The sequence below is a fragment of the Sus scrofa genome, chromosome 9, assembly GCF_054392235.1.
Source record: "Sus scrofa isolate SSC_HxYL_T2T_F1_AM1 chromosome 9, Sscrofa_HxYL_maternal_Yorkshire_Landrace_v2.0, whole genome shotgun sequence".
In the NCBI taxonomy this organism is placed as follows: Eukaryota; Metazoa; Chordata; class Mammalia; order Artiodactyla; family Suidae; genus Sus; species Sus scrofa.
In genome coordinates, this window is record NC_139391.1 from 92,328,538 (window position 1) to 92,355,550 (window position 27,013).

Here is a 27,013-nt window from a genome sequence, read left to right on the forward strand (position 1 = left end):
CCAGAAATAAACCCAGGAACCTCTAGTGAATTATTCTATGACAAAAGGAGGCAAGAATGTGCAATGGAGAAAAGACACTATCTTCATTAAATGGTGCTGGGAAAACTGGACAGCTGCATGTAAAATAAGATTAGAACATTTCCTCACATCTTATATAAAAACACACTTGAAATGTAAATGTATTAAAAATATAAAGCCATAAATCTCTTAGAAGATAATGTAGAAAAAACTCTATTTGACATAAATCATAGCAACATTTTTTGGATATATCTTCTAAGGCAAAAGAAATAAAAGCAAAAGTAAACAAATAGGACCTAACTAAACTTAAAAGCTTTTGCATAGGAAAGGAAATCACTGACAAAAAGAAATAATTGCAAATGATATGGCAGATAAAGTGTTAATACCTAAAACATAAACAGTTCATACAACTCAATATCAAAAAAAACTCAGTTTAAAAAAATGTGCAGAAGTCTTAAATAGACATTTTTCCAAAGACATACAGATGACTAATAGGCACATGAGAGGATGTTCAACATTGCTATTTATTAGAGAAATACAGATCAAAACAACAACAAAATCAACAACAAAATCACCCCCAACCCATCAGAATGGCTATCATCAAAAAGACCACAAGTAACAAATATTGATAATGATGTGGAGAAAAGGAAACCCTTGTACACTGTGGATGGGAATGTAAACTGGGAAAATGGTATAGAGTTTCCTCAAAAAACTGAAAATAGAACTACCATGTGATATAGCAATTCAATTCCTGGGTATATATCCAGAAAAAACAAAATCACTAATTCAAAAAGATACATGCACCCCAGTATTCACAGTAGTATTTGCAGTAGCTAAGATAGGGAAGGAACCCAAGTGCTCATCAGCAGATGAATAGATAAAGTAGATTTAAATTTATATAAAATGGACTATTATTCAGGTTTTTAAAAGAATGAAAATCTGGAGTTCCCGTCGTGGCTCAGTGGTTAACGAATCTGACTGGGAACCATGAGTTTGCAGGTTCGATCCCTGGCCTTGCTCAGTGGGTTAAGGATCAGGTGTTGCCATGAGCTGTGGTGTAGGTTGCAGACACGGCTCGGATCCCGCGTTGCTGTGGCTCTGGCATAGGCCGGCGGCTACAGCTCTGCTTCAACCCCTAGCCTGCGAACCTCCATATGCCGCGGGAGCAGCCCAAGAAATAAGTCAGAGAAAGATAAATACTGTGTGATATCAGTTATATGTAGAATCCAAAAAGTAAAACAAATAAATGTATATAGCAAAACAGAAACAGACTCATAGATAGAGAAAACTAACTAAAATAAACAGGGGAGAAGGAAAAGAGGAGGAGCAAGATAGGGTGGGACTAAGAGATAACAAAGTACTATGTAAAAAAATAGATATGCAACAAGGATATATTATGTAACACATGGAATCATAGCTGTTATTTTACAATAACTTTTAATGGCATATAATCTGTAAAAATACTGCATCAGTATGCTATATACTTGAAACTAGTATAATATTGTAAGTCCAATTTCTACCTCAATAAAAAAAAGCAAAACAAAAGCCAGTATTAGAATGAAGCTGATAAACCACACACACACACACACACACACACACACACACACACACAAAGGAAAATATCAGGCACTGATAAATGAGCACTAAAAGAAAGTGTGTCATACTAATTTTGAAGCAAAACAAACAACATTTTAAGGGACATAGAAAAGTATTATATTCTCTTAAAATGAAAAGTTTCCCACATGGGAAAGCTTGGAAAAGTTTTCTGGATTACAAGAACAGCATGTACAATGGCATGGAAGAATGAAGGACTTGTGTGGGTAGTACCAAAAAATTGTATGTTCATGAAGTTTAAAAAAAAAAAGTAAAGGATTAAGTTGCTATGTCAAGTTGTGGTTGGAACATGAATGGCCTTGGAAGCCATGGTTCTCTGTTCTTGGCACTGAATTAAGAGTCCTGAAATAGGAAAGATTCCATTCCCATGGGATGTCTGATAAACTTAGTGATATGGCCAATTTCAAATGTTTGTACTTTAATTACATGTCATTGCTATAAATATTTTAATCAGCGAAAAATAAGTTATGTTTGGGGTGCTTGCTATTTCTTAATTTTCGTAGTTGGCACCCAACTAGATCAAATTGTGAAGTTAGGATTTAATTGCAACATTTTAAAGAAGGTTGTTGCTATTTTTAGAAGCAAGCATCCTAGCAGGCTCTTGATTTAACGTGCTGATATATAATAGTTTGGTATGGTAAATATCAACTTAACCTTTTTGGCAAGAAATGACGTTTCTGGGATGATTTTCTGATGTCTGCTGTACTTTTATATTAGCATGTGTAAATTAGTCTTATTATAGCTCTTAAATATAATATCCATCCAGATGGTAATATGCCTATTGATTTTTGATGATTAGAATCCCATTTATTTCCAAGATGATAAACGTGAAAGGTGCTGCTACGTAAGAATGAAACACTTTATAGAAAAATATAAAATATGAGGCATACCAAATAGCGAAGATAAGAATGCTAATTTTACTTAACTAGAATTCTCCCAGAAGTTTTATTTTCATAGCCCAGTGGCCCAAAATAGGGCCTTTGTCTTGAAACTACTATTTTACTAAGAGTTTCTGGTCTTATAAATACTTGGTACATACATAATTTGGTAAATATAGTATAGGTTAGCCAAAGTTAGTTTGTATTTCAAAGTAAATGCTGTTAAAAAGAGGAAATGGTTCTTCGTTATTGGTAATACTATATGCCATTTACAACAAAGACAAAGGTTTCTGGTTAATGTGTATTGATATTTACATTCAGGCATATTAGTATATACACTAATGTGGAAATATGTATATACAAAGCATAAAAATATTGTTCATGAGCTTTTCAAGTGCCTTTTGCAAGGAAGGAAGTTGAATCTGAAGCTATATTTCTTTCAGAATTTTGAGTCAAAATAGTATGATCAATGAAATTCACCAACTGAAAATAGAGCATATGGATACTATCCAATGAAATTGGTAACCAGACTCTTCTGCCATCATTGCAGTTACTAAATCTATCACTATGAAATGAAACTACAATTGCATTTTATATTAATTTCTTAGCTCCAATATCTTTAAGATATTTCACAAGAAAAATATTTGAATACTTTGTTCATTAAAATTGTCCTGGAATAGGATTACATACAACTATGTATCTAAGCTATATGAGATTATTTCTAATATAGTTTGATGTCTGACCTTTTTACTGGTTATTCTATCCTATGAAACAGCAACAAGGCAAGGAAAAAAATGCAAAAAATGAAAGTGCAATTAAATTGCACTTGGTTCCAACAAATCGTTCTTTTCAGATGTGCCCTTAGATTTTTAAAATTATGATTTGTTATTGATTTGAAAATAACTTGCTATTTTAATAAGATAGTATGGTAAAATGAGTAACAGTGAAATATTAGATGTTGCATATTATATTAGTAACTTGGGCCAGATCATTAGTCACTTAATAGGATATTCTAGAGAAGGAATCACTTATTTATAGCTAAATATTTATCTAGTGACATACTCTGTGCATAGCATTATACTAAACTCTGGTGATATAACAGGAAGTAAAATTATTTCGATTGATGGAATGAAGCTTCTATAACTATGGGTGAGGAATTCAGTGTTCAGTCAAATATATAATTTTATTACAATTTATGTTCCTTGGAAAACCAGATGAGTAACAGTTTTCAAGTATTTTTTCAACATCCTTTTTTTATGATTTTTATTTTTGTCCATTATAGCTAGTTTACAGTGTTCTGTCAATTTTCTACTGTACAGCATGGTTACCCAGTTATTATAGTTGATTTACAAGGGTCTCTCAATTTCTGCTGTATAGCAAAGTGACCCAGTCATACATACATATATACATTCTTTTTCTCATATTATCATCCATCATGTTCCATCACAAGTGACTAGATATAGTTCCCTGTGCTATACAGCACAATCTCATTGCTTATCCACTCCAAATGCAATAGTTTGTATCTACTAACCCCAAACTCCCAGTCCATCCCACTCCCTTCCCCTCCCCCTTGGCAACCACAAGTCTGTTCTCCATGTCCATGAATTTTTTTTTTTCTGCAGATAGATTCATTTGTGCCATATATTAGATTCCAGATATAAGGGATATCATATGGTATTTGTCTTGACTTACTTCACTTAGCATGAGAGTCTCTAGTTCCATCCATGTTGCTGCAAATGGCATTATCTTGTTCTTTTTTATGGCTGAGTAGTATTCCATTGTGTATATATATCATATCTTCTTAATCCATTCATCTTTCAATGGGCATTGAAGTTGTTTCCATGTCTTGGCTATTATGAATAGTGCTGCAATGAACATGGAAGTGCATGTATATTTTTCATTGAAAGTTTCATTCTGCTATATGCCCAGGAGTGAGATTGCTGGATCATATGGTAGTTCTATACTAATTTTCTGAGGTATCTCAGTACTGTTTTCCATAGTGGTTGTACCAGTTTATATTCCCACCAACAGTGAAGGAGAGTACCCTTTTTTCCACACCTCTCTTGCATTTGTTATTTGTAGACTTACTAATGATTGCCATTCTGACCCTGAAGTATTTTAACAATTATTAATTAAAGGCCTAGTCCAGGAGTCCCCTGGTGGTTCAGTGGGTTAAGGACCCAGTGTCATCACATCTGTGGCTCTGGTAACTGCTGTGGGGCAGGTTCCTTACCTGGGGCCTGGGAACTTTCACATGCCACAGGTGAACCTGTCAAAAAAAGGTCCTGTCCATAGGATATTTTTATTAGTAGTATTTATAATAATAAGTTATCATTTATTGAATGCCTGTTTGCTGAGTATGTTCTCTGTAATCCTCATAGCAACCCTACAAGGTTTATTATTTTGAATACTTAGTCGTAAATTAAAATTCAAGGAATATTAAAGTAAGATCTAAAGTTATAGTTTATCAGACTATATAGTACTTGCCTTGAACTGTATTTCATTCACAACTAAAAATTCTATCAAATTTATGGCTGTGTCATTCTTGCATACATTTATATCTTTGGGACTTGCACTGGTGGTTGTAAAGTAGTAAATGTTCTATATATGAGTGACTGGCTTAGAAAAAACAGTCTTCACTTGGTTCTATAAAAGACCATTAAGTTTTACTTGTCCCTCTAATTATAGGACTATTTATGATCATCTTGCTTTCTTCTCCTGGGTTGGCTGTTCTGAGCTCTGCAAAAAGGGGTGAATGTGCAACTGGCAAATACTCAGAAAAATAGACCCTAGAATGTGGCTTAATGGAGAAAAACAGTGCTCACATGTCAATCACCTTGTGTGTAATGATGGATGCATCTGCAAGCTAGAAGATCTTTTTCTGGATGAGCCTCCTCCATCTTTTCATACTTTGAATATTAAATGCTCTTCTTCTGTCTATTACCTAGTTTAATTATTTTAATTTTGAAAATATGTTCCTTAATAATAGTGCTTAATTTGAAATTGGATCCCAAAAAGATAATTTGTTATCTTTATCCATCTTATCATTGCTTTGGAAAGGACGATTTTATCTACTGGTTCTAAAGCTTTATTGTGCATCAGAATCACTTGGAGATCTTGTAAAATAGAGCTCCCTCCCACCCCGAGATTTTCATTTAGTAGTTCTGGACCAATAAATTGCATTTCTAAAAAGCTTCCAGGTGATCTTTATACTCCGTTATCCCTCCCAAATAGAATAAATCATGGAACAAGACATCTAATTTGAAGAGTAAAGGAAGAGATAATTTTTAATTGAAGTAAGATCAACAATTCTAGAGTTTTTTGTTGTTTTGTTTTCTCCCTGGCATTTCATTGCTGATGTGTTTACTCACACCCTTTGGGTTCAGGCAAGGTTTCCTTATCTGAAGACCATTTGGTAATTAAGTTGCTATAGTACAAAGGAATCATCTATAAATTGAGTCACCACTATTTAATAAGAATTGGTGATGTTCTTCACAGAAATTTCAGATAAATAATAAAAATTAGGGAGTTCCTGTTGTCGCTCAGTGGATTATGAACCTGACTAGTATCTGTGAGGATGTGGGTTCAATCCCTGACCTCCCTCAGTGGGTAAAGGATCCAGTATTGCCGTGGCCTGTAGTATAGGTCACAGATGTGACTCCAATCTGGCTTCGCTGTGGCTACGGCGTAGACCCCTCAAGGGTCCTAGGAATCAAGTCAGTTGCCTGCAGGCAAATGTGTATAACTTCATTGCTGTGACAATACTTTGAGAAATTTGAGGATGGAAGAAGCAGCAACATGAGTGGGACAGTGGAAGAGTTAAAGTAATTTGTAGCTTTCTTGTTACAGCACAGTTTAGTATTGCAGGCAAACAAGTTTAAAATCTTACTGCATCTGGGTTCTAGAACCATAAGATTTGGTAAGATTTGGTACTGCATGAAAAGTCTATGCTTGATTACAGATGAACGAGGATTTATTATTGTGGTGAAATAAATCAGGTTATACGTCCTTGTTCACTTTTTCTAGTGGTGTCATTCATCAGTCATCAACTAAGACAGATTTGAGAAAATCAGTCTTTAGAACTTTCTGGAAATATTTTGATGCCATATAGATTTTTTATCCATACTTTAAATTTTTAATTAAAATTTAATTAAAATATTTAATTTTTTTCATTGTGCTTATATACCTATGAAAAGAATTGGAATTATCATAATTACTTTTGAATGATGTTTTGCCTTAGGATTTGATGCCCATTCCCATTTTTTATTTAACTGGGAATCTGGTTTTCTTTCCTTACTCTTTTTCATTTATTATTTAAATAAATGTAAAGTACAACATTTAGATCAATTTCCAAAATGTTTATTAAATTGAATTTAAATTTATTAAAAAATGTAAAACTTCCCATCTATTCTAGCCTGACATTTGTATGAGCTTGTAACAGTTCTTATAAAATTTAATATCTTTTTTCCCAGTCAGTAAAATTGGTTTTACAAATACCCAGAAAGAAACTCACATTTCTTTACCGACATTGTTGACATAATGTGAGAAGAATTACCTCGACATTCTTAATATTTAAGTTTTTGGAGAATAGAACTATGATAATCATTATACTTGATAGTGGTTTTAATGATGTTATTTTTCCTCTCAGAAACAAGTCGTATCTATTTAATGATAAGCGACCAATATCTTTTCACTCTAAATTAGGTTTCCATTATCAAGAGTTGAAAGACAAGAATGCTACCGGCAAAAAAATGCTGCAAGAATGCAGGGACAGAATATAAATAAACTCAAGTTAACTAACCTGGTCAAAATAAGACCCATTATTTATACTCTTCTATGTGAATGCCCTATCCTGATATCTCTGAGAATGAGGAATTACTAACTCTTTTGGGTTCTGGGTTTTTTTTTTTTAATGATTATAAAAGCTTGGAGACTTTCTGTAAACTGTATTTTAAGGGTATAATTTCAATATAAAACAACAAAGATGTAAATTATGTCAATACAGATGATCCCCAGCTTCGATGATTCTGTTACCAAACCAGGTTCATCCTGGTTTCAGCCGAAATGCTGGAACACTGGAAACTTGCAGCAAAGAGGGATTATCCAAAAGGCAGCCCAGCAAGGAGATTAAAGAACAAATTTCAAACCCGGCTCCTCCAAGGCAAAGGGCTGGGGGTATTGATGGGGTAAATAATTAAGAAGCAGGGTGGTCTGAGGCATGAGGAGCAAGGAGAACGATGATTGGAAAAAGGTGTGGTAAAGGTCTTTCTGTGTGCAGGTGTAATTAAGCTACAGGCCTCTGCAAAAGGTCACCTAGCACACACTTGGCACACGCATTTGAAGGGTCCGTGTCTTAACCAGCTCAGCTCGAACTACATGCAGCTGACGCCACATTTGTAGAAAACTACTCAGGCAAACATCTTGATGTTTAGGCTGTGGGTCCTGGGAGAACATGCAAATCTCAAAATAAACTTGATTAATGGAGGCAGGTGAAATTGTGTGTTTGTGGCTAATCATTACACACAATTTAAGTTACATTTATGATTTTTTGGCTTTACTATGGAGTGAAAACCATATGCCTTAAGGAGAAGTCATAGTTGGAATTTTGACCTTTTCTGTGCTAGCGATATAGGCCTTATGATATTCTCGGAAGATGCTAGGCAGCAGCAATGAGCCACAGTGATCACAGGGTAAATACCTGATACTCTTAAAACCACTGTGTTTTTCACTTTCAGCACAGTATTCAATTTAATACTTCATTATAAAATATACTGTGTGTTAGGTATTTTGTCCAATAGACTCTTGTGAGTTTTCTGAGCATGTTTAAAGTAGGCTAGGATAAGCTATGATGTTTGGTAGGTTAGATATATTAGATGCATTTTGGCTTGATATTTTCATATGGGGCTAATCTGGGAGTAATGTCACTTTAAGTCAAGGACTAGGATTCTGTACTAGGATTTCTGTTGTCCTTCTATGTTTATCACTAGTTTTTAAAACATACTCTGTTTAAAGCCACTCTGAGACAATTAAGAGTGGTTCTATTTTACATCAGTAGATAATATTAAAATTTATTCTGAATATTTCAGATAATTATTTGCATTGTAAGGAATAAGAGGGTGTACTTGAGAATATGAGTGCTAGACCTACTTGGGTAGACAACTAGAGACTGAGTCTCTCCAGTCATAACTCCATTAATGAGTGTTTTTTCATCCTTCGTAACATTCAGAAAGTTTCTTTACTCTCTTCGTGTGTACATTAGGGAGATCATGTGTACTCAAAGAGTGGATTTCAATTTTTTTTTCCTTCCAGTTTTACTGAGGTATGATTGATATACGGCACTGTATAAGTTCATGGTGTACAGCATAATGACTTACATCCATCAGCAAATGATTACCACAGTAAGTCTAGTGTACATTCATCATCTTATATAGATACAAAATGAAATGAACAAAAATGTTTTTCTGTGATGAACTTTTAGGATTTACTCTTAACAACTTTCATAGGTAACACACTGCAATGTTAGCTATATTCATTATGTTGTATGTTACATCCCTGGTACTTATTTATCTTCTAACTGGAAGTTTATACCTTTGGACCACCTTCATCTAAAATGCCCTTTCCCGCACCCCCTCCTCTCTGGTAGTCACATCTTATCTCTCTTTTTTTGTCAGTTTATTTGTTTATGAAGTGTAATTGATCTACAACATTATATTAGTTCCCAGCGCACAACACAATCATTTGATATTTCTATATGGCGCAAAATGATAGCAATGATAAGTCTAGTTATCATCTGTCATCATATACCATATTTTAATTTTTTTCTTAATCTAAGAAGTCATTGTTCCAAAGAAATCTTACCCAAATGTAAACAGATAAAAACAAGGCTGCTCTGGTTTGGGGAAAAAACCTCTTCTGGGTAACACTGAGAGTCAGCTCCCAGGGTCCCTGGCATCCTGGGGGACAGAGAGTTTGGACACCATTATAGACAATCTCTAAATTTCCCCTAGGTCTAAAATGCTGTGGTTGGTTATGTAATCTCTGAGGTAAACTGCCAGATCTACAGTATTTCCATCCCTTGAATTTTATACACCAATGTCTTAATTGAGTGAAAGTTTACTTTATGATGGCAGATGGAATTAAACGTTTTTTTCCATTGACGGGCACATAAGATTTTCCTGTTTAGCTTAAGTCAAATGTAGTTTGGAATAACTTCTAAAAAAAAAATCCTGTAACTGTTCAAATATAATTGTGCAATAAGTGGGAGTTAATCTATGAAAAAAGAAAAATTCACAGTGCCATTTTCTTCAACAGGGAGTTATCTGCCTAATGACTTAATATGTTTCCTCCTTTTCACTGGAACTCTGTATCTTCTTGTTCTCTTTCTTCTGCTCCACAATCTATGATTGACCAGGAACTCTCCTTCATCTGATTGTTGTGGGAACCTTGAAACACCGCTGTTTTCCTTTTCTTCTCTGTTGCTACTAATGCCTTAAGAATTATATTTTTTCTTGCCAATTGAGTTTAGAAAAAGGAGAAGAGCTCCCATGACCAATGGATTTTCACTTTTAGGTTTGCTCTTTGGAGTGGCTAGATGCTAGCAACCTAATTTATGATGCAGAATTTATTTCTCATCTAGAAATGATGTTATGTGTGTACCAGAGACTGTAGAATGTTTAGTGCTATATACAATAGCTCATTTGTAAGTAAATTCTGCAGTGTGTGTTGATCTGGGAATCAACTATTATAAACACTATTTCTATCGAAAAGTGAGGTCTGTATTTCAGCCAACCAAGGTAGAGATGAATGCAGAACTTTCATAGTTGGGGGTTGACTATATAATTGATGCACAGGTGCATATATTTTTTAATTCTGCACCATCCATAAGAAAGCACAAGTACCTTCTTTGCCTTCAGCAGGTAAATTGAATTTAGCCTGAGAGGCTGAAACAGAAGGAACATTTTTAGCTCTAAGTTGCATATATATTTTTAATTTAGATATAATGGAAACTGGATGTAATGAAATTGATAGGTGGTACTAAAATCATATAAAGATTTGTGAAACAGGACAATTGCCTTACATAAATAGCAAGTTAAAAAAAAAAAAAGAAAAAATCAAGCTGGTCCTTCATAAACATTTTATTCTGGGGTGTGCTTATTTTCCAAAACTACCTCTACTAAATCTCCTGTCAGTCTTGAAACTAGAAGGCAGCAAAGCTTCTAGTGCTACAGCCAACTGCAGTGTAGCCAGAGAAACAGGCAACAAAAATAGAACACCAGGATTGCTGTGCGTGGGTGAGGCAGAAACCACATTATGAGCAAAAGCTTCCAGTATTATTTTAGAACCAATACAGAGCTCTGCACTTCTCTCCTCTCTCTTCCAAAAACACATACTACAAAAATAAAATGAAATGAAATGTATGTGCATTTGCCCTCTTAGAATTATTCTTATTTCCCCCCCACACTTCCTTTCTTTGGAAGTGAATCGCCAGTATGGAAACAGTGTGTAAAGCAAGCTTGAAGGGAGGAAAGAGTTAATTGCTTTTAAGGCCCTGCAATAGAGAATTATGGTTTGAAAGATAGAGGCTGGACAGCTGGGTTTGCTGGGGTATTTTTAAATGCATTAATGCAGGCTCCAATCACTCGGCCATGCTTGACCTATTTTTGGCTCAGGCCGACCATTGTTCTATTTCTGTGCCTGTGGGCCATGCTGTTGTTGATTCATATGCAAATGGATTATCACTAGCTTTAGCCAACTTGAGCTGAGAGAGACTAGAGAGGGGGAAGAGGCACACACAGATAGGAGAAGGGCACCAGCTGAAGCCACTTGCAGGACTGAGGGTTCTTGCAGTGAAACTCTAGCAGCCTGAGGAGCTGTAAGCCAGGTTTAATTGGTTTCTTTTTCTCGTGGGTCGAGTTAATATTTTTCTACTTATTCTGACAAAGCAATAACCCTGAAGCACATTCCTAGTTCCCACCTGCTTTTAGTTTCCGGGATAGCCTAAACTCCAGAGAGCCTTAGCATCCATTCGGTCCTTTCTGCTTTGCACACAGGTTGGTAATGTAGCAAAAGTACCCAGGTCTTTTGAAAAGTGTGTGTCCATCTTAGCAGAGAGGAAGTCATTGTCGAAGTTGATCTTTTGCTGCCTTTCCTCGGGGAGGAGGGAGGACCAGCCAGGGTAGCTCCTGGGGCCCGTGCAGCGATGAATCTTTCATGTAGCTGAAGTAAGAGCGATTGGAATATGCTGCAGACAATTTACGAGACTGACTCGTGTTTTCCTTCAGATGGGGTGGCTGGACGAGAGCAGCTCTTGGCTCAGCAGAGAATGCACAGTATGATCAGCTCAGGTAAGAGCCTTTTTTTAACAGAGACATTTTACATGTGAAAGGGGGCTGTCTTGGGAAAGGCAGCTAGGAAAAGTACTCTCTTAAGGGTTTGCTGCTTTTTGGTGTTGATGTTGCTATTTTCTTGGTGCTTCTGGAGGGTTTAACTTAGATCCCTTCCATTACTCTTTTCTGTGCATATTCAGTCTGCTCAGGGACAGGCTGCTTCTGAATGAAATCGCAAAGCTTCTCCTGAAGGATGGGGCAGAGATAAGTAAAATGTAGTTGGGGGTGTTTTGCCTTGCTCTGCAACTAGCAAAAGGAGGTCCGTTCCGATTGTACGCATATTCTGATGGGACTTTAAAATAAGGTAAGTTCATATTGGGGCTGCAGTTTACATTGCAGCCTTCTGTAGCCTGATGATTTTATATTGACAGTGTGCCTACAGAAGCACCTCTATTTATAGACCTACCTTATGAAATGTGTTTGCTACAGGAGTTGTGAAGGTAGTTTTCACGTAGCTTTTTTTCTTCTCATCCCAAAAAGAAACTGCTTAGGATGAAATAAAATTATTATTAGCAGGTGATTATTTTGATTTTCTTTAAAACATTTGGAAAGTCTAGCATTGTCAGGCAGATGCACAGCTGTAACACATATAAAGGTGTTTTACGCAGGTGCAATATTTTAAAGAATAATAGTAACAGATTCTGATTTCTAGTTTCTGTGTATGTGCTTGTCCCTTCAGGGAGCTGTGCAGATGGGAGATGAAGCTCCTCAGCTTTACCAGTTTCTCTAAGAGCAGACTCTCCAGGCAATAGCACTTACTCGTTCTTGTTTCTTTTCATATTTATTCCCTACAGCTAGTTCCTAAAGCTTGTGGTACTTTTTGTTTTGCTTCTTTTCTGAATGTCTCAATCTAAATTGACTTAAAGTTCCCCCTGCCATCTTCTGTGTTCCTATGTGGGCTTAATTATAATTATAGAACACTACCTAGATTTCCATGGTAAAAGTGCAACATAAAGCAGCGTTTACTTGGTAGAGCTAGATGAGAAGGAGATACTCCACAGGTTGGCATGATGTCTGTTTTAGTATTGAACACCTCCTCATCTATGGTTCTATCTTTGGGCAGATTTTCTCTAAACCTTGGTTAGTTATGATAATTTTAAGATCCTTCATTGACCCAATTTTTTTGTGGAGTCAGAATAAAATACCAATTTTGTGTAATTTGGTGTGTTTACACTTAAGTGACAGAAATTATATTAATCAGTAGTGTCTGCTTATCTCAAGCAAACATACCAGAATTTCAGTACGGTTTATTATCTTTGTGGCTATAAAGTTGAAAAAAGTTTGGGGAGGGGTCAACTGTTACGTCTCTGATGGAGCTCATTACTTGGCATTTTATTTTTCATGTATCAACCAATTCTATTAACATTAACTATTTTAGATATCTTTTCAGTACTACCCTTTACCCTTTTATTCCTCACCTCTGTTAAAAGTTTAAAATTTCATTCACATGGTAGAAACAAAGCTGTGCCTTTCAAGCAGTGACTATCTGCTGGCTTGAATCTTGCTACAGGTGTTTGCAAGCTTCACTGTTTCTCAGTGTCTTTGATAATCATACATAAATTTACTCCAGTTTCAGTTGAGATTGTCATTTTCCGGACATTTAATGATTTTTATACAGCGCAACAATATTTTCAGGCAGGGAAGCATTTGAGACTGCGTTATTGTCAGTTTTACAGGAAGCAACATTTAAGCACCAGCTCTTAAATGAAAAGTGATGTCAATTGACATCAGCTCCCAAACCTGTCTGATATAAATAAGAGAACTGCAAGTGCTGAATATTTTTAAAATTTGAAGCATAAAAACATTTGCATTCTTTCTACCATGTCCTGTAACATTTGATTTTTTTTAAATAAAATATGCTCTTAAATTTAATTCCCCTAGTCTTTTTTTGTGTACTTCTTCTGAGGCAGTGGCTCTCAAAGGTGTGGTCACCAGGAATATTTTACAAAATACTGATGCCTGGGGTTCACCGCTAGTGTTTCTGATTGAAACAGTATGAGAAACAGCCTGGAAGCAATTCTAACATGCAGCGAACTTTGGGTATCACTGATAGTGTAGAGGGAAGTGATAATGATGCTAGTGACCCGTATCAGTAGGATTTGTCTTTTAAGTTAAGTGCTCAATTAGGGGTGTATTTATTTAAACTACAAATCTTATTCAGCTCCCTTTTGGACCAGTGGCATGGATGTGATTGATATGCTTAGAAATGGAGGGAGTCTTTGGATCTGAAAGAGAAAAAGGTACACCGTAGCAGTGCAGGGAACATTCTTCTAGGAGTCAGAAGCTCTGTGTTCTTGTGAGAACTCCACTGCTGGCCAGTTGTAGAAGTGTTGGAAGTGGTTTACTTACCTGTAAACCAATGATGTCTTCCTGCTCACCTCTTGGTACTCTTGTGAGGTTCAAAGGTAACATGTCATTAAAGTGTGAACTCACTATTAACATTTTTTAGCGAATGAATCTTGGGTTCTTGTTCTGCAATACCATGGTCTTTATCACTGAATGAGCCAGATGAGCTAGAATGTATGTCATCTAGGGGAATGACTTTTTGCTTTGATAGTAAGTTTTCACTAGTTATCTTTATCAATCAGCTTTTTTGGAGGGAAGGGCAGTTTTCCTGGTCTGATAAAAATTAAATAATTTCTTTGGACAGATTGTGACTAAATCAGTGTTGTGTATGTGTGTATGTGTGTGTTCTGTGAAATGTCTCATTACTTTATAATCAAAGGTAAAGAAGTTGCAGAATATGTCACAGAACAGTGAAATCCCAACAGCAGCTTTCTTGAGATTGTTTAAAAAGCTTTATTTTGTTGTTAGTCGTTGCTTTAGAGCTCCCATTTATTATTCTAGCCATGTATTAATATAAATGATATTTTTTCTTTAGAGCTTTTTATACTATTGAATAGCAAGTGTTTTATATGGCTCCAGTTTTTTTCTCTAATATTGACCCAGCCAAGCTATACATCTAAGGAAGAGTTAGGTTCTGCAATGTCATCTGTTAATATCTTTTAAATAAAAAGCTTTTTAATATTGAATCTTGGAATTCAGTATGAGTGACACATTTTGCTGGGTCAGTCTCCACTTTTGTGGCTTGTGTGGACCAATATGAGTGATAACTGTGGCAGAAACTGAAGCATCTACAAACATTGATTCAAGCCACTCAGCAGTAGCTGGCAGAATCTGGGGTATTCTCCTATTGCCAGGCTTGTTGCTTAATGCATTGGACAGCAAAGTTACCCAGATGATATTGGAATGATTATTATGAAAGAATTTCCTAGAGTTTGTAGAGCATTAGTGTAAAAAATGTTTACAGTAAGGAAAACTCATATTTTCACTCTGCATTCTTCTTTTAGGGTATAAAGAAACACATTTAAATCTAAATTCTGAATTTCTTTTAAGGAAAATATATCTTCGCTCTTTCAGAATCCTTTTATCTCCTTGGTATGTATTGTCAGGGGAAAAGGAACATTTTAGATTCAGTAGTCATTTATGTCTACTTGGAAAGCAGAATCTAATTATGAAAATGTAAGTCTGTGAAATGCTCCTGTCATGTTAAGAATCACTTCTGGTATTCCCCATAATTACTATTTTGCCATTCTCTACCTCAGGTTATCTTCACTTCCTAGGATGTTATCAGTTGGGCTGTTTGATAGATAGCAATCAAAAAGCTAGTTATAAGTTGGCCCGTTGAGAATGGGGACAAGAATGATTATTTTTCTGTGGATGACACGGATGGCAAAATTGTTTGTCATATGCGTTAAGTAAAAACAATTCAATAAAATCCCTCAAGAGACTAAAATGAGCCCGATGATGAATTTTAAATGGTGGTTTTGATTTTGGAGATGAGAAATTTGAAAATGTACTACATAATTTCTCATCACTGATTGATAATGAAGTGATCCTAAAATAGTATAAGTCAGCATCATTCCCCACCCCACATACACAATATTCAGCATTAGCTGAGCAAAGGAAATGATATGACCTAATACAGCATATCTCAGAAACTGGTAGCCAAGGGAATAATGGAAACAGGGATCTTTGATCCGAAGAGAGAAGCTTAATAGGGCCTGTTACCGACAAGATGACAATGTACTGAAAATTCTAACATTTCCAAATCTGGAATGGAGCAAACTGAGTGGATATCCTCAGCTTTTGGTGGTGGTGGAGTTTTTTTATTGCAACTGAGAAACAGCAGAAAAGATTCTGGAAGAGAAACTGGCGAAATGGGGGAAGGTGCAGAAACACCACATCTCCAGGGGAAGGCTTCAGAGCAATACTCTAAATTGCAAAAATGACCCATAGGTCTTTGCAATGAAATACCTTCCCCTACTAACTTTATAGATCCCACCAATAAGACATCAACTCAGTGAACCCATGAAATTATTTAATAACTGCTCCTTGCAAATAGAGCGCCTTAATAAGAACATAAACTTTGTAAAATAAGAGCTCAAAGGTGAGATGATAAAACTGTAGAAAGGAATGAAAAAGGGTATTTTCAGTCTAGGGAAACAAACTTAGAATGAAAAAAGCATGGCAATTATAGAACAAAAAATTCATTAGAAAAAGCAGGAAACAGAATAGACACCAGTGAAAATCTTTACCAACAAAGAGGAAAGGCTGGAGACAATCAGAGGGAATGAAAAAGGGAAATGGATTAAAGTGATTGGGGAGAGGTAAATAATAAGAAAGACAAAAGACACAGTGACAGGTTATTTATATCCCTGAAGCTGATATTCCAAAACTTTGAAATAGAAGAACATTTTGTAAAAATGAAGAAAGATTATTTCACTGAAAAGGAAAAAAAATAAATAAATCTGCATATTGAAAGAGCTCCCGTCTTGTGGGAAAATTTGCTGTAAGTGCTCAGCACCAAGTCATAACCACACTGTGGTGCTGAATTTCAAGAGATAAATTATTCTTCAGGGTTCAGGCAGGTAAAGCAAATATCTAAGGTGGGAGAGAATGTGTGAAACTCAGGAAGGCTTATCAAATTTACCCAACACTCAATGCCAGAAGATAGTGGAGAAAAATCTCAGAAGTTGTGAAAGAATTGCAACCCAGTGTTCCACCCAGATGAGATGTTACTACAATGTAAAGAAAATAATTAGCAACTTAGACATTCTCAAACACCAACTAAACTGCTTGACAGTGAAACCCACACAATGAAGAAATGAGCTTTAAACTGAAGCAAAGAATGAAACTGAGAAGTGGAGAAAGCATAGTAAAGTTAATGGAAAGCATTGAATTCTTTCAAACAGCGGTGAGATTATGGTTATAGGACAGAAAGCAAATTTAATGAAGTAGGACAATGTAAAAATATTCATAAAGCTTTCATCAATATGAGGCATTGGGAAGAGGTGAGATGCAGGGGTGTGTGAAAGTGCTAATATCTCCTTTCTGAGCTGGGACAGACTCCTTGCTGCTTAAAATAGAAGCACATTTTTTTTTTTAAAAAAGACTCCAACACTGATTTTTAAAAATAATTTCTTTGTTTAACCTCAGAGATATCTTTTTGGAAATTGTACTTTATATAGGAAGGAAGTCTTTAGTATGTTTATAGTCCCTTCAATTATAGTTTTTCATTGTTAAATTCATTTAAAAATTAATGTTTTTTGGAGTTCCTGCTGTGGCACAATGGGTTAAGGATCCAGCGTTGCTTCAGCTGTGGGCCACAGATGTGGCTCAGATTCAATCTCTGGCTCGGAGAACCCCATGTGCTGTGGGGGTGTGGCCAAAAAAGGGAAAAAAAGTAATTTTTTAAAGTAAAAATAACTTTGGTGATATGATCTCATTTTATAAAAGTGTATTTTATCTATCTCCCAGAAGAATTCATATGTAAATAGAAAGAAATCAGGAAAAATTTTGTGTGTGGTGGTGGTGGTTGGTAGTGGTACTTTTGTTTTCGTTGTCATACTTTTTTCCCTTGTATAAGTTTTTATAATATGTACATATTTTCTAAAAAGTGTTTCTTATACACCCAAACATGAAGCTACTGTGACAAAATACTAACAATGATTAACCCTTAACTAGTAGGTATATAAGCTAAGTTGTTTTCTGCTGCAAGTAGTAGAAAATCCTATTCAGTGCAACAGACGACAAGAGAATTTATTATGTAGTGAAATAGCATGATAGTCAGGCATCACTAGAGGATCAGTAATATCAGCAGCAATCAGGTTCTTCATACTGCTCCACTCTGCTGACCTTACAGTTGGTACCATCAATTGAATTGTATGTTATTTCATTTTCATGAAGATACATGTACATTTAAACCCTGATAGCGTTTATTTTTTGCTAGTATTATACAGAACGCCTTTCTTAGTGTACTATCTATTGTTAGAAGAAGCCCTTAATAAAGAGATTTGAAGTAATTGTGAAAGAAGACTAGGTCTCTCTAGGTTGCAAGTCATTTTTTTTTTTTTTTTTTTTTTTTTTAGAAAGGAGAAGAATCAGCATTGTGGACTGGTGCATTACTAACATTTTTATAAGCTTGGGTAAAATGTTCATTATTGTTAGATTGGAAGGATACAGAAAATATTAAGATAAATTTATCTAATAATGTGTAAACTTTTCAGTACATTAAAGGAAAATTATCTTTAAAATATTCTGAATGCAATTTCTTTGCCAGTATGTTGTTATAATTATTACATTTTCAGAGTAGCGAACAATTTTAACAATCTGGAATGGTAACTGTATTTTAACATTTTTTCCTAAATTAGAATACTTTGAAAATAATTTAATTGGAATAAAAGCCATGAAATTGATTTTTAAAACAAGCTTTCTCTAGATGAAAATCGAAGGTACTATGGCATAAGCTTCACATTACTATGTCAGTGCCATGGTCTGTTCGGTTCTTAAAAGGAAGTTGAAGTGCTAGTGGTTATTAGCTTGAGCTGTGAGGTACCCTTACAGGTTTCCCTTTTCTAATCTTAGGAGACTGACAATCAGGATATAAAAGGACAAGAAGATACCTACTAGTTCCATTCTTCTTCTACTAAGGCAATTGTGCAAAACAAATTTAAGTTAAACAAGTGTTTTTACAATACTAAACAGCATACTTTCAAGCATTATCAGAAATATGTTTAGAGTTCATCTATAATGCTGTGCTTCATGGGTACAAGTAATTCTTATGTTTTATAAGAGTATCAGTTCCATTCATTATTCCCATGTTAAATTTTCCATAGTAAAATAAGTGATGGGCCTTTTATATACACTGTTTTTAAAATACCCAATAATTAAATCCAATGAAAACTACATTTAAGGAAGAAGGAAATTTACCAAACCACAGAGTGTAACTAGTCATTTACTTATGATTAAACTCTTTGCATGTTGATAAGGTTGGAAATACCCCAGAACTTCACTTTCTTGCTTCTTGCCTTCCTGGTCTACCACTTGTGTTTGAAATGTTCAATTTGTAATTTATATTTCAGTATTGACACAATTGTAGTCATGTGGATGTCTTTTTCAGTTAATCTAGGTAAGTGTTGGTGGGTGGCTAAGGCACAACATTTCCAAACTCGGTTAAAATATGAGAATGTCATGAAGTTTTTTCAAAATTTTGAAATTAAAACAAACAAACAAAAAAACCTGGGAAAATTTCACTGACTTTCCATTAAATTACATTGTGGCCTTGGAGTTCTTGTTTTAGTAGAAACACATTTCCTCAGAAAGTTTTGAAGGAACCCCATATAGGGTGAACTAGAAAAGCTCTTGGTGAATTGAACTTGATTTAAGTTTTATTCTTAATGTTTTTGAATCTGCTTACAAATAGAATTCAAGTATATATTTTGAGTCTTGGGATTTTATATTAGGAAGTACTCATTTTAGATTAGAAATAAAAATAACTACTAGTTATCATTTTAAAGGTTTTTCTGCCACATTCCACTCTGATCTAGTTGTTACAATCTCAATTTAGAAGGTCAATGATTGGATCTGTGTATTCTCATCTTTTTTTAAAATCACTGTCACTCTTATTATTGATATAATAACCTAATGTTTCAAAGCTTTTGCTGTACCAGGCAGTGTTTTATCATTTAATCCTCTCTACAACTTGAAGAGGTATACAGTAGTTGCAGCATATTTTGCAGTTGAGGATATAGTTTCAGTGGAACTTACAGTTGGTCCTCATGGCTAAGAACTGTCAGGGTCAGGTATGAACTTGTTCTTAATTACCATATCCCTGCCACTTCTTCTCAAAGAGACAAAATACTTAGCATAGGATAATGTTTTCCCTATCTGTTTGGTGCTAAGAGTGTGGAATCACCTATAAACAAATATCTAGTTATACTTCTTAGTCCTGGGAGGTTTATAGCACAAATAGGCAACTATCGTGCTGCAAGAGCCTGGCTTCACAGTCCCAGGGCTTCACAAAATCCAGGGCTGGGACTGATTTAAGCAACCTCAAAAACTCCATGAGTTGGAGGATACAAAAAATAATGAGCAGGCAATCTGGATAGAACCAATATTTCCAATGCATTTGGCCTGGAAGGTAAGGTGTATACCACTTTAAAAAAGCGCAATTATTAATCTGTTTTAGCTAGAGAAAGTATTCTTTTCAAATGCACCATAGGGTTCGATTTCTTTGAGCTTAAGGGTTTGAATTATACCTACCTTGGTCTCTACCTAGAAACGGGGGGCACAGAGAGGTTAATAAAGTTTGAGTCTCCACTCAAGTCCTGGTTTCAACATGCAATGTCTAATTTTTGATCCAAAAAGAATGCTCTAACAAAATTTCATTGTTGAATATTTTGAATATATAGTGGTCCAATTTGAGTCCAATTTGGATATTCTGGGTGAAAATTTGATGGAAATGTCTGTATATATCCATATGATACTACATTTTTCTTTATCTTGAGTTAATTTCATTGGATGAATAGTGTATGTTCTACGGTTGGCCTATACATAAAAATTCACCAATTGGATGCTAATGAAGTTACTTGAGACCCAACCCTTTGGTTTCCATAAACTAATTTGTATAATTCTATTTGCTCTGAGAATATCAAGCCATCTTTATGAATCAATACATTGTGGAAGCATTATTGATTTTCATGTTAATGACCAACATAATTTATTGCCTTCCTAGGGGAAAGACACTTTCAGAGATCATCAAATGCATTAAAATCTGCAGATGTCCACATGTCTGTGGCTCTCTTTAGCAGGCTGACTCCTTTGGGTCAGTTATTCTTAGCCTCCGTATTTCTATCTTATGGCATTGCAGGTCTAAGATTAGCTTGTTAGGCGTTATCATGCCATCTGAGTTACCTCCTAATATAACTCTACACTGGAATGATTATTTATAGAAAGAGCATTCTGTCATTTTTGGGTTATTTCTAGTAGTTTAAATAAAGAAGAATAACATTCAAGTGAAACCACAGATTCCTTCCTGCTGCCAAAACAACATGATAACTGTCTGCTTAAGGGGCAATAATGTTTAAATGTGTGCCTAGGGTGATTGCAGAATTCTTTTTATCTCTGCCACTCTGACAGAAAGGGGAAGCCTTTGGATAGTGATGTATAATGCTTATGGAAAGGCAAAGAGGCAGCCTTGATGCTTTCTGTCACAGAGCACAGAAGAAGCTGGTTGATGATGACAACAAGAGACACACAGGGTTTATTTTTAGAAACAGACATGGCTAAGCTCTCTGTTTGGTGTTAATATGGTTCATAAACAGGGCTGCTTTCTGTTGACCCTTCAGTGAAAATGGCGTTTTACACACACACACTTCTTTTTTTACTTTGCAGGAAGAATTCTGTTTTTCTCTAAATTATGGTAAATTTCTCCAATAGATGTATATTATTTTTAAAATCCCATGGAGATTGGGTTTAAGAGATGGTTTATGAAAGACAATTGAATGTTTTAAGTACAATGAATTATGCAGGTTGGCTATAAGCTGTGGAAAAATAAGTGAATATACATCTTAAGTGACTTTTAATAATACAATGCCTGTAAAACTATCTATGCTACTGGCTTTTATTTCAGCAATATATAAAATATAGCTATACAAGACTATGATGCACTAATTTAAGTTGCTGATTTTAAATAGATGAGATAATATTTTTAGTATATTTTTTAAAAGTATGGTTAAGCCTTTGTTAGTTGTTCTGGTATTACTAACACCTGATGAACCCAACAAATTTCACATACAATAAAATGTATGGTTTCACATTTTGAGAACTGTTCTCTTAGCTCACTTAAACTGTGTGCTTAATTCAGAATTTAGTAATTGGTATTTTGCTTTAAAATTAGAATTGCGATTTTAATCTGTTAAATTGACATTTTGTATTTCCTGATTATTAACTCCTCGTTAGATGATGAAAATGTTAAAGTGGTATGTTAATATATTTCATGTTACACATTAATCAAAATGTTTTAGAATGTATAACTTAGAGCTCTGTAGGAATAGTCATAATTTTGTTATTACTGAAAACATATTATCTTTTTGAAAGATAACTATTTTTGTGCTTGTGCTCAATATAAGGAATCCACTGACCATTAGGAATTTGCAAAATGACAAACAAAAAACAGGAACCACACAAATTCCAGTGTATACTCAAAGAAGCCAAGATGTAAATAAATACAGAGGGTGGAAGTAGAAGCAATTATAGGAACCAGTTGCATCCCAACCACTCTTAATTAGCAGGTTGAAGGTTTGGGGAGGGTGATGTAATTGTTTGAAGCTTTGAAAGCTAGTCATTCATTTGTTCATCTTTCACTCAAAAATATTTGAGAGGAGTTCCCGTCGTGGCGCCGTGGAGTCCGACTGGGAACCATGAGGTTGTGGGTTCGATCCCTGGCCTTGCTCAGTGGGTTAAGGATCTGGCGTTGCTGTGAGCTGTGGTGTAGGTCGCAGACGTGGCTCAGATCCCGCGTTGCTGTGGTTCTGGTGGAGGCTTGGCAGCTACAGCTCCGATTCGACCCCTAGACTGGGAACCTCCATATGCCGTGGGAGCGGCTCAAGAAAAGGCAAAAAGACAAAAAAAAAAAAAAAAATTGAGAGCCATCCACATGCCAGGTATTGTTCTAGGAACAGAGTAGACAACTATGAAACAGGACATGGTAGACTGTTCAATTGAATGATGAACAGATAAGGCTACTTTAGTTAGTAGTAAGTGCTAAGGGAAGATAAAATAGAAAAATGGAATATAAAGTGACTAATGGTGGCAGGGTAGTATTAGCTAGAGTGGTCAGGTAAAGCCTTTTGAGAAGGGTACAATATGAAAAATATCTTCCCAATGAAAGTAGATTTTTTTTTTCATCAACATTCCCTTTGGGCTAAGTCAAATAGAATGAAAGCACAGCTAGAAATGAACAGAAAATGTTAGGGAGCTATTTTTGGCTCCACTCTCCTCTGCCTAGTGCATGAAGAGGGGGAACTTTTATCAGTATGTTGATGAGAAAGCCAGGGGAAAGGCTATTAGCTATGATTTTTCCCTATTTTTCAAAGAGAGAGGGTGGACTCAGCTGACCTCTTCCTGGGATTAATGCTGTTGACTGGAAATTAAGGACCTTGTGGAACCCCTTTACCATTGCTCCTTCCTAATAATTCATCTTTACCTCTATTTTCAATGCTTAACCTCAGCTATGCTAAAACTTCTTGCCCAGGTAGTATGAGCCATCCTAGTAGATTAGTGAAGTGATTAACTCCTCTTCCCTGGGGGCCAAAAAGAAGGGGAATAGTACATGTTTATTGGCTGAAGAAGAAAAGTCTGAGAACATTTTCTCATAAAGGCAATATTGCACTCACTTTAAAGGGGCATAAAATACAGTATAAATGACAGTATTTATTGAACACCTACAGGGTGTCAGGAAATCCTGGGTCAAGTGGCAACCTTGTTAGGTGGCTATAGAAGGATAACTTCCAAACAAAATGTTTAGAATACTAGACCTCATTGTGTTGGGCAGTGTGTACACTTATTATAAATTGTTATTCATGGAGGTGATAGATCTATTTTTAAAAAAGAAATAGCAGTGTGCTCAGAGCTGTTTTCCCTACATGTTCTGCTTTCTCATGGGTAGGGAACAGTGATGGATACACAGGGTATAATGCACAAACATTTTTGAGGGGCTGACACATTATCTCACATGCTTGATGCCTCATGGGGTTTTCCCTCAACATTCCAATTGGTCTAAGTCAAATGGAATGAAAGCACAATTAGAATAGAGCAGGAAGTGTTCTGAGGCTATTTTAAACTCCACTGACTTCTGCCTTGTGGAAGGGATGGTGAAGCCTTTATTAGCAAGTAGGTGAGGGAGCCAGGGGAAGGCTGTCAGCTACAATTTTTCTCTAGGCTCAAGAAGACTGGGACTGCGCCAGACTCCTGGCCAGCATGCTTTGTTGGATTCACAGTGTAGCTTGAGAAAAATAGTTAATAGCTACCCTCTTTTTTGCCCTAAGAATTGTCTTAATCAATGTTTATTTTGTACTTGACAGCTGTATTTTTAAGCTAGATTTCTTGTTTATCTGCTATTATTGTTTATATATATATATATAATCAGCTACTTCCTTTGTCTGAAATACCCTTCTGCTCTCTTCCAACTAGCCTTCATAGAAGAAATCCTAACTCCTGCAAAGCCCACTTCAGATGTCTCTAGATCTCCAAAATTCCCCCAAATCCCCTGCAGTACTTCCCCAGTTATTATGATTAATCTCTCTTCTCTCCTCTCTATCCCCACCCATAGTCCTTTATTAATCTCTTAGAACATTCCCATTTTCTTAGAGTGTGGTTATTTGTGTATGTGTGTCCCCATCCCCCAATTTATATTCTACCCTCTAAGAGGAAAAGGATCATGTTTTACTTCTATTTTTATTCCCTGCAGTGCCTAGCACATAATTGATCCCTGAGACTATTTTTAAATGAATGAATGAGTGATTAAAGAGTACAGTGGTATTGCACACAGTCTGTTTTTAGACCATTTTATTTTTTTGAAATGATTCTTTTTATGTAGAAAATAAGTCCTCAGTTATTTGTAAATTTGAAAAATACAGATGTGTGAGGATGTTAGAACATTTGACACAAATTTTTGAGCCACTTATTATAGAAGGTAAGTCAAGAGTGATCCCCAGTGCTTCGACAATGTGTGTATGAACTTTTGAATGTTTCAGTTATTCTTAACAAAGGGAATTTTGGAATATTCTTACTTGAGTTGATTTTTCAATGAATAACGCCAATAGAAATTTCACAAGATATGTGTCTGCATTCAGAATGTTAAGTGTGAAATAGCTAATTTAAGACTGCCTGAATATAAATGCATACTTTTTTATCCAAGGAGAAGAATAAATTTGGTTGTGCAAGTGATCACAGGTGTACTTTTATATTATTCAGACACCACTTCACATTTAATGCTGTTTTCCTCTTTGTGAAGCTTTTTAATGTAGAGACAGTTTTCTTAGATAAAGGACAAAAATTGATTTTTTTTTAAACAGTAGTTATCGATGTGAAACAATTCCGCACCTCAGGTTACCATTTAGAACTTACCTTCATTTATTCAGGTATGATTTAATTGGTTATAGTCTTTGAGAAGGGGGCAGTGAAAGATTTTTTTTGGTGAACAGTTTATTGATTAAATTTTGAATGCCAGGGGTATCAAAAATTTACAAAATTATCTGAAGTAAAATGTCAAAACAGGGCACTCACAGAGTGAGATGTTAAAGACAGATGGAAGGAGTGAATCAATCTCTATATAGAGCTATTCAAGGAGAAGAAAGAAATAAATATATTTATGTCTAAGTGGGAGAGAAATGATGAAGAGAATAGCTATAACATATGTAGGAAAAAAGATATTTTTTTTGTGGTCTTTTTCTCCAGTTTAGACTTAAAACCCAGCACAAGTTAGGATAAATTAAGGGCATTAAGGCTCAGAAAATTAATTGAGTTAGTTAAAAATCTAAGTATGTGCCAAAAAAGGAATTGGATACTGAAACAAAATTTTGCAACATAGCTGTGGGAACTCAGCTTAGTAGAGCACAGAGAATGAATGCATGCCCGTGTTTCTCAGTGACTTTGCAAATGCTGCCAATTGTGTTTTCTCATCAATATGAATCCAAGTTACATTTCTAAGTGCTGTAATAATCACATTGAGATGGAACAAATCAAGGTTGGTTAACCTTGGAGTTATAAGTTTCCCATTCCTCTATTGACCATTACCAAGAAATAAGGATTAGTTCAAGCAGATTTCCAAAGGAATATAATTTTTGAAGCTGTAAACACAGTTAATTGAAAACACTCATTTGTTTTCTTTCCTGAAGATGAACAAAAAAATGTTAGAAAAAAAGCTGCCTTGTTATCACCCTAATTTGTGTATGGTACAAAGGAAAACAGTTTAAATAACCTCAGGCAACTGATGATTAAAACAATGCCCCTATTCTAAAATCACTTCCTTCAGATTTTAATTAAGAATCAACTCTCACTATCCATTATCCCAATAATTAAATGGAAATTATCCCACATCATTAACCTGGAAAGATTACTGATTTTTTTTCTTAAACGTTTTTTTTCAAGCACGTAGTCCGAAACCTGAATATGAAAACCTTGTATGAGTTCATTTTTAGATGACTAGAAAATACATTAAATTGCTTTGTAGTCAAGGGAGACATCTTTCTATGTCAGTATCTACTCTAGTCATGTTATGTAAGCTCTAAACCAATATATGATAGAGATTATTTTTATGTTTCATCAGTCATATATGTGAGAAACATTCCCCTCATCTCTGCCGTCATTGAATATTGTCAGATTTTAGATATTTTTACCCAATTTAGAGATGAAAAATGGCATAGCATTACTTTTTTATGTGAATTTCACTGATTACTGGTGGCGTTGAATGGTTTTCATGTGTTACTAGCCATTTGGATTTTATTTTATAGAGAAATAGTTTTAGGAATGCAAGCATGCTTAAAGGGAAAGAGTCTATCAGTGACCATTACCTGTTAACAAACTAAAGGTAAAAATGATATAATCATTTCATTAGTTGCAGAAAAACATTCAAAATAATTTTCTAGGATAGAAACACTTATTAAACTAAGAATAAAAGGAAAAAGTGTTATCAATCAAAACCCTATCGGAAACTTTACATTTAAGGGTAAAATTAAAGCACATTCTCTTCAATGTCAGCACCTCTGTCTTTGG

General features: G+C 35.2%; 1 protein-coding gene across 50 annotated transcripts in view; it reads left to right on the plus strand.

Moving 5' to 3' along the window:
* The window catches only part of HDAC9 (histone deacetylase 9), a 967,336-nt gene that overhangs the window by 422,332 nt on the left and 517,991 nt on the right, over window positions 1-27,013 (plus strand). For 21 of the 50 annotated variants that reach the window (XM_084977200.1, XM_084977210.1, XM_084977211.1 and 18 more), the window contains one exon: window positions 11,792-11,854. In XM_084977200.1, the coding sequence (XP_084833326.1) occupies window positions 11,792-11,854 (63 nt within the window). Of the gene's footprint in view, window positions 1-11,280; window positions 11,561-11,791; window positions 11,855-27,013 lie in introns of those variants that run through there. The other 29 variants (XM_084977203.1, XM_084977212.1, XM_084977205.1 and 26 more) reach the window with 2 other exon arrangements.